The sequence below is a fragment of the Rutidosis leptorrhynchoides genome, unplaced genomic scaffold (assembly GCF_046630445.1).
Source record: "Rutidosis leptorrhynchoides isolate AG116_Rl617_1_P2 unplaced genomic scaffold, CSIRO_AGI_Rlap_v1 contig116, whole genome shotgun sequence".
Lineage (NCBI taxonomy): Eukaryota > Viridiplantae > Streptophyta > Magnoliopsida > Asterales > Asteraceae > Rutidosis > Rutidosis leptorrhynchoides.
Window position 1 is genome coordinate 34,491 of NW_027266371.1, and position 8,758 is coordinate 43,248.

Sequence of the window (8,758 nt, forward strand, 5' to 3'; positions counted from 1 at the left end):
TTTGTGGCTGATTTCTTGGCATCCATGGGGAAGGTACAAATCTTACTTGTTCTAGCCATTCTTTTGAAGTATATATTTGATGCGTATTTTAAATGGCATGCTGAATCACGGAATAGTAGCAATGTTGAACTAAGCAACCATTTACAGAAGAAATGTTTTTTCCCCTACAGGTCCTCTTAGATTAGCGTTCAGTGTGTAGACTAGGCCATTTCAGCCTGATGTGAGTGTCACAGAGGAAGGTCAGTGGAGATAACCATGACGATGAGCAATTCTTAGAAGGTCGATCAGTCTATCTTAGCTAGTCATGTTAATTATTGAACTAGTCTTGATTTTAATCTTCAGTAACTTTAATTGTGTGTTTTGTATTTAGACATGTGTATGATATGATATATTCTATACATTGTTAAAGCGCTATGAGATGGTTGCTTTTTGGAAGTATCAAAATCCCTTCATTGTGGGCAAAAGTAACCATTTGATCCCTGTTTTTAACGTTTTTGAACTATTTAGTCCCTCTAAACATAAAACGAACTAAATCGTCCCTCAAACGTTAATTTTTGAACTATTTAGTCCCTCCTCTCTAACTTCCGTTAAGTTTTGCCGAGCTGTAACTTTCAGCCAATAAGAACATGACACGTGGACATTACGTGTAAAAATTGACAGCTAGACTTTCTTATCCCGGACCGAAATTGAACCGGACCGAAATTGAGCCGGACCGAATTCGAACCGGACCGAGCATATATACTCTCCGTCTCGCCATTATTTCTCAGATCATCTTCAACCTTTCTCTCCGTCTTTCTCTCCGGCCAAAACTCAAGTCGATTCTCTCCGGCCAAAATCTTGGCCGTTTCCGGTAGAATTCGGCATGGGGATCACGAATATAAGGTTAGTTTTCCCTAATTTTACTCCGTTCGTCTTTAATTTCAATTTTAGGGTTCGGGTTAAATTTTTAAAAAACTTCGAATTAAGCTATAATCTACTAGTATGTTGTACTATGATCACTGGGGAGTGTTTTTATGCTGAAAAGGATTCGAATTGAGTGCCGGAAGTGGTCGGATTTTACCTTCTAAGATTCCGACCACAATCCGACCACCCGCTAACGCGACGGCTCTTGCTCGGAATGACTCGCCGTCCTCCCACGATGCCTCTGGACCTTCAACTCGGGCCAAACTCGATTGACTCAGTGACGACCGACACTCAACTCGGTCGTGACTCAGTGGCTTCCGGTTGTCCGATCAATGTAATGCTTCTTGTTCTGTGTTTTTTAAAGCCTTGTCTACGATATATGTCGATTTGAGATGATTCTGAGAAATTCGGATTTTTGACAGTGAGTTTAGACGATTTGTAATTTTTTTGACAGTTATAATCTTCCGTAGGCTTGTTACGAAAGAACTTGGACTGGAATTTTATTGTAATTGGACTGTAAAATAAACTGAATTGAATGGTTTTTCTTGGCTGAGATTGTTGAATGAATGAGGATGGAAATAATGGCGAGACGGAGTAATGGCGAGACAGAGTATATGTGCTGTGATTGATTGAATTCGGTCCGATTCAATTTCGGTCAGGTTCAATTTTGGTCCGGTTCAATAAGACTGTCTACGTGGAATTGTTTTACACGTCATGTACACGTGTCGCTTTCTGATTGGCTGAAATTGACACGTAGGCAAAACTTAACGGAAGTTAGGGAGGAGGGACTAAATAGTTCAAAAATTAACGTTTGGGGGATGATTTAGTTCGTTTTATGTTTGGAGGGACTAAGTAGTTCAAAAACGTTGAAAATAGGGACCAAATGGTTACTTTTGCCCTTCATTGTGTTTTCTTTTATCACGTTTTGACTTGTTAACACTCTTATAATACACATTTGAGCGGGGACAAATGATCTAACACGAACAAAAATGAATAAAACAAAAAACTGTTTATTGTTCACTTACGTTCATATTTTATATTTATCTTTTGTTTATTGTCGTTTATGTTCATATTACTTAACATTTTGAGTAGATCATGTTTTAATTTCTTAATTAAAATTATAAACTAATATCATGTTCGTTCATATTCATTTTCGTTTATGATTCGTTTGTGTGCGATCGTATTTAAAAATGAATTGCACGCAAACGAACTTTTTACAAACGAACACGAACGATCAAATGAACATGAACATATATTGCCACATCTACGACATTTCTACTATATTTAGTAAAAAAATACATATTTCAAAGATATTTGAAGCATGAACACATATAGGAATTCAATATTTGGTCCTCTGATTAAGAGTTACGAGTTTGAGCGTCAACAGGTGAAATTACTGCGGGATTTGGGATCCCTTCATGGGCTAATCCAGTTCAAATTGAAGCTCCTGGTGGTGACTCTAAGTCCTGTTTATTGTGTCTTGTCTGCTTAAGTCATACATTTATTATTTTTCAACAAATGTCTGCTCTTAATTTATTTAGATCAATCTCTGCATTTACTCTCTTCAAGTCTTCATGACCTACAGATTGAGATACAGTATTTTGGTAAAGGGAAAGTCGATTTTTCGAGTTAAAATAAACTATGGAATGATCAAAACTAAATAGGGCATTAAGCCGATCCAATATTGTGAGAGATAGATAGGTTCAAGAACATTCTAAAGCCAAATTGGTGGTTCGAATATTCTAAAGCATGCATAGAAGTTTTTACGTAACAAGACGATGATTCGACCCTAATTTATTAATCGGTAATGTCGAACCAATTTTTGAATAGAAAATGTTCTATTCATAGAATAAAGATGACATGTTAGGCTAAATCCATCCAAGAATTTCTTCATACAAATGAGTATACTTTTTCTTTTAAACTATAAACATATTTTCTTTTAAAGTTTGAAACCGTGACCTCTTAGAAATTCAAATATACTTAACTCTTAGTACATGGACCATGGTAGGCAAAACAAAAAATAAATTGCCCAATGATTTTCATTTTCTTGGTGTTGGAAGTTATAGAGGGTCTTATTTAATTTTCAAATCTTATGAAATCTCATTGTCAAGAAATATATCTTGATAATAACTATACACATTTACATGGACAAGAGTGATGAAATTTGAAAATGACTGGTAAAAATAGCAACAACTCGATATAGCATATCTATAATCTTCTTCCTGGTCCCCCAAATTTAAGCAAGGAAACCTACATATGTATACATGTAATGGTCAATCACTCCAACGTCCCATACTCTGTAAAATTTCTCCTAAAACCCAGAATGAAATCTCCATCCTGTTGATAAAAAAATGAAAAAAAAGAGAGGAAATCTCCATCCTGTAAAATGATTGGGAGCGTGACAAATCATGGTACAAATAGACACAAACCTCAGAGCGCTAAGACCCCCACATTTGGGGGTATGAGAGTGGATGTCATTTACAGACGGGTGTAGATTAGTTACTTGTAGTTGAAGACATGTAAATTTCTTGCAGTAAATTACGTATAAGTCTACGCAATCAACTTATCTGTCCCAAGGATTTGTTATTAACTCCTTGGCACTAAAGCTCAATGACACAAAATGTCTGAAACAAAAATGCTAATTCCGAAATTTAGGTTAAAATAGTACATCTTCAAAGGTTTAATCCATTGATGGATGAAATTAAGGAGGGTCATATGCCATGATTAACAGAAGTTAATTAGTGGATAGAAATTTAAACATCTCGAAGGTAAATAGCAACAACTCATTGTAGCATATCTATATAGATATTGTATAAAACCAGGCAATGAAGAAGAGCAGCAAAATATTAGTACATCTTAAAAACATATCCACAAACATTCCTAGATGCAATACTTGCTGATTATTTCTTCATGCTATTTACAATACGTATTCAGTTCTGTTATGTATGATACTTGCGAAAATTATAAGTATATATAGTTCTACCCTGCTAAACATTTAGAGATCAGATATCATAAGAGAACTTACAGAAACATATCATTTCCCCCGAGATACCAAAGTTTCAACGCTGTCAATCGAATGTCCTTCAATATCATTTATACTAGCTCGACAATCTATCACAGCCGGATGACAGTTTGCTTCCCACGGAACAACCATTTTCCCATTTCCACCGATACAATCCTGAACAACAACAGAACAATCACCGATACACTGATTTTGAAACGGAAAACTGCCGATCTCATTATCAATCTTTCCTCGAAAATCTGCTAAAAGGCTTCTCAGCCTTAAATTTTCTGCTTCAAGAATAGTTTGCCTTTGTAATTTCCTAACAAGTTGCTGATTCATTACTCTTAGTTTCTTCACTTCCTCTTCCAAGAACACACTTTGAGCCTTTTTCTTCTCCCGATACTTCCTAACGGCTTCTCGATTCCCCGATGGCCTTTTCGCCTTCCCTTTAGAACTGTTGGAGTGGTTATCCTCTTCTTCAGATGTAATTACTCGAGTGTGCGTATGATAGCAAGTATGTGTATGTGCCGAGTCAGGACCAGGTGGGTTACATTTGTGAGTATGAGTACATGTTTGTTGAGAGTTGTTGAAGAAATTGTCGAGGAACGAATCTACAGATGTCGAATTGTCAGGGTTTGGTAACAAGCCATGATCCGAAAGCTCTACTTTTCCATCATCCATGATTTCTTATTTCAACCACAATTCAAGAAATATGGCAAAACCCAGTTCTCAAATTTCAGAATCAACAAAGCTCCAAAGGCCAAAGCTACCAAGAATTTTTCATCTTCTTCATATCGAGCTGGATATGACTAAATTCGGACTTGTTTGATTGAAGTCTACGCAACAGTGGAATATATTCACAGAGCACTATCAATAAATTCACAGAATCAATTGTCACAAATCATAATCCCCAAAAAATAGCATCAATCCCACAAAATTTTCAAGAGAAGAAACCTAAATTCAATCAAAGCTGAAACATCTCTACAAAAGGGCATAATTTTAATCAAATTAAATACTTACCCAGAAGAGAATTTTTCACAAATGCACAGAATTAAGCATAAAGGAAAAGCTTTTTTTTTTGTTGATGTTGAATCCATTGAAGAGAGCATCCAAGCTTTAAAGTGGGTAAATCATAACTTAAAGCTAGAATTTTGATTTCATTTATCTACTTTTTGATATTCTGTGGTGTAAATTACCCGATTTTTTCAGTAGGGATGCTGATTTTTGATCATGATGTTTCTAAGGAAGAAGAATAAGTATCATTCCATGGTTAAGCACGAATGTAAAATGTCAAACAATTGAGGGTTTTTTTTTTTTGATGATACAAACAATTTTTTTTTTTTTGAAGTAAGGTACAAACAATTGAGGTTTGGACAAAAATTATGAGTAATTAATCACTTTTGACCAAAATTGACTTATGACTAGTCTTAGATTACTTTTATCTATATGCCACTATCTTGTCGAGGTTAAGAAAAAAACTATATATTCTTTTTCGAGGGTAAAAAAAGAAAAAAAACTATATTTTCAATGAAGTATGAACACATTTTCATTTTTGAGAGTAGTATGAATTTTTAATATGAATATTTTTCGTATAAAAATATATGATGTTTTAAAATTTATAAATATAAAATATTTTGATTTTTATAATAAATATAAATTATATATATTATAAAAATCAGAACATTTTTTGAGAGATAGTATATTTTTAGCATAAAAAAAGAAGTATGAATACCATTTTAAATTATGACTGATCACTTTTGACCAAGTGTGTGGACATATTATGACTATTATCTTTATGTCTCTAATTTTATCGAGGTTAAAAAAGAAAAAAAAAAATGCTGCCTACTGAATAATGGAATTCTTTTTGGGTAGTAATTTTTTTATTATACATGTGAATCATTTTTTGCCACACATATATATGTTAAAATTTTTTTTTTTTAATAATTGATTAATTTTTTAAAATTATATACTTATCAATTAATGATATAAATACTTAAATAATGGCGTGTTAGGAAGTTTTTATCTAAAAATTAAACTGTGGATAAAAAACCAGAATGCTTCATGTCCTTAGTACAATATTTTCAGTTTTTCATATTCCGACAGGGATGATGAGTTAGAATTTACTGATACAACAAATCCTGCCTAATGATAGTAAACCTGAATTAAATGGAAAAGAAGTCTTACACTCTTAGTCTCTTACTAACTTCTCGAAGGAAACCGAAATTAACTGGTAACTACATAATAACTTTGAAGCAAAAAATGAAACTTTGAGCGGAATCCGTTTTGATCTCTGATTTATCTAATGTTTATTATAGGAAAATGGTGAATGTTAATAGTATGCTAAATAGTTGACGAGAGAATTACACAAGAAAACAGCTGCTGATTTCTCTAAATGTTACAACTAAAACATTTACATAAAACAAAACTATCAAGTGAAACACATGCAAGTTTGTCATTAAATTTTGTACATAACCATTAACCTTTTGCAGACATGCTCGAGCGTTGGTCTTAATTCTGGAGTGATATCCAAGCAGGAAAAGGCAACGCTTGTTATTTCCCTCAATTTGTCCAATGATGCATGCGTGGGAGGATGAAGGCGTTCATCCAAAATAGCAAGCAATTCCAAGTTCCTATCAAAACCAAGTGACTCCCACTGATGGACAATATTACCTGGATGCCTTCCGCTGATCACTTCCAGTGCTATCATCCCAAAAGTATATACGAGACAATTCACAGTAGCTGACCCTGTTTGCACACAACAGAAAACAGATGTGATCATGTATCTGTTACCATAAGAGAAACAAAAGGGGTAAAGAAATTACCTGAGGTAGCATATCCAGTTAAGCTAATGGTTTCAGTGATGGAATCTGAAATCTGAGCAGTGTAATTTGAATCTAGAACAATATAATCAGTTGTTAGGCCTCCGTAAACAATGGCAGGTACACGATATTGGTAGACGTAACACAAGGCTTTTAGCACATCCATTATGATGTTCAGCCTCCTTTCCCAGTCCAATCTCCAGACTGTCTCATCATCCCGAAGAAATTTTCCTAGAATGTGCCCTTCGGCATAATCGTAAATCAATAAAGGGAGTTGACCATATGAACAGAATCCGTAGAATCTCGCAATATTTGGATGCCGTAATTCTGTCAATGCTTTGATCTCACCTAAGAATCTTTTTTCACCTACTTTCTTGTTATTAGGAACCAGGTAAAGTTCCTTCACGGATAAAATTTCTGTGGACGAAGAAAGTTGTGCCTTGTAGACCCTGATAGAGCCACCAATCTCGATGCAACATGATGCATCAAAATTGTTGGTTGACTCCATGATTTCTTCATACAATTCTTTAGCATCAAAGCCCTCAATTGAAAGCAAGCATTGCACGTCTGATAGGTATTTCAAATTCAGATCAATGACTAACTTTTTGGAAATAATCTCCATGGTTGGTCTTAATAACGGATCATCAACTAAGCACGTAAAAGCCACACTTATTACATGGGCCAATTCTTCCTTTACTGGAGGTGTAGGACAAGGAAGCCGTTCATCCAACATGGCAGCTAAGTCAAACTCCTTTCGAGCAACTTTTGATGGCAATGGATCGATGAAATCACCTGGATACTCCCCTTTGATCACTTCTAGTGCTATCACTCCGAAACAAAACACATCACATTTCACTCTCACTGCCCTTGTGTATGCAAGTTCTGAAAAATATGAAACATACGTCATACCATACATAAATCAATGCCATGTTAAATAAAGGGCAGTTGCAATAGAGAAATTACCTGGTGCAGAATATCTGATTGAGCCGACTGGTTCTGTCCAGTTGGAAGTACCAAAGTCTGAAACTTGAGCTACGTGTTCAGAATCTAGAAAAATATTGGTACTTGTTAAGTTCTTGTGAACGATTGGAGGTTTATGTTCATGGTGGATATAAACTAAGGCTCGTGCCACATCTTTTATGATGTTTAGCCTCTTTTCCCAGTCCAATATTTTTACTTTTTCATCATTCCGCAGAAATTTCCTCAACGTACCCATCTGAATATAATCATAAACTGAGAAGAAGTGCTCCCCAAATGCGCAAGAACCATAGAATTTCACAATATTCCGATGGCTTATTTCTGTCAATGATTTTATCTCTGTCTCAAATGCCTTTTCATCAACCATAATGCTGCCATACATCGGGTAGAACTTCTTCACAGCTAATTCCTTTTCACCTGCTCTTGCCTTGTAAACCCTTCCGGAGCTGCCTGCTCCGATGCAACAAGATTCATGGAAGTTGTTGGTGGACTCGATGATTATTTTATAGAGTCTTTTTCCACCAAACCTCTTCATTGAAAGCATACTTCGTACTTCTGAGAGGCATTTAAATTGATTTTCTTCCACGGCTAAGTTACGGGAAATAATCTCCATGGTGGGTCTTGATCTTGGGTCATTGACTAAGCACGAAAAAGCCTGCTTTATTACGGTGACTAATTCTTCCTTTACTACAGGCATAGGAGGAGGAAGCCGTTCATCCAACATGGTATCTAATTCGAACTCCATACGAGCAACTTTTGATGACAATGGATGGAAAAAGTCACCCGGATGCTTTCCCTTGATCACTTCCAGTGCTATCACTCCAAAACTAAATACATCACATTTCACAGATACTGCTCCTGTATTAGCAAGTTCTGCATAACAGAAAACATGTCATATATACGTGTGCGTGTATGTGCGGACACTTTATGCCAAAATAAGAAGGGTAATACTGTCACAGAAAGTACCTGGTGCTGCATATCCAGTTGAGCTTGCTGGTTCAATCCAGCTGGAAGTCCTGGATAGAAAGCCGTCGCAATATTGAAATCTGAAATT

At 35.5% G+C, this 8,758-nt stretch overlaps 1 protein-coding gene across 1 annotated transcript; it reads right to left on the minus strand.

Moving 5' to 3' along the window:
• Positions 1 to 3,180: 3,180 nt before the first annotated feature.
• Positions 3,181 to 4,588, minus strand: LOC139881127 (basic leucine zipper 23-like). The gene is made up of 2 exons (XM_071865648.1): positions 3,956 to 4,588; positions 3,181 to 3,240 (listed from the first exon to the last, which is right to left on the minus strand). The coding sequence occupies exons 1-2, from the start codon at positions 4,586 to 4,588 to the stop codon at positions 3,181 to 3,183; spliced, it is 693 nt and encodes a 230-aa protein (XP_071721749.1).
• Positions 4,589 to 8,758: the final 4,170 nt, after the last annotated feature.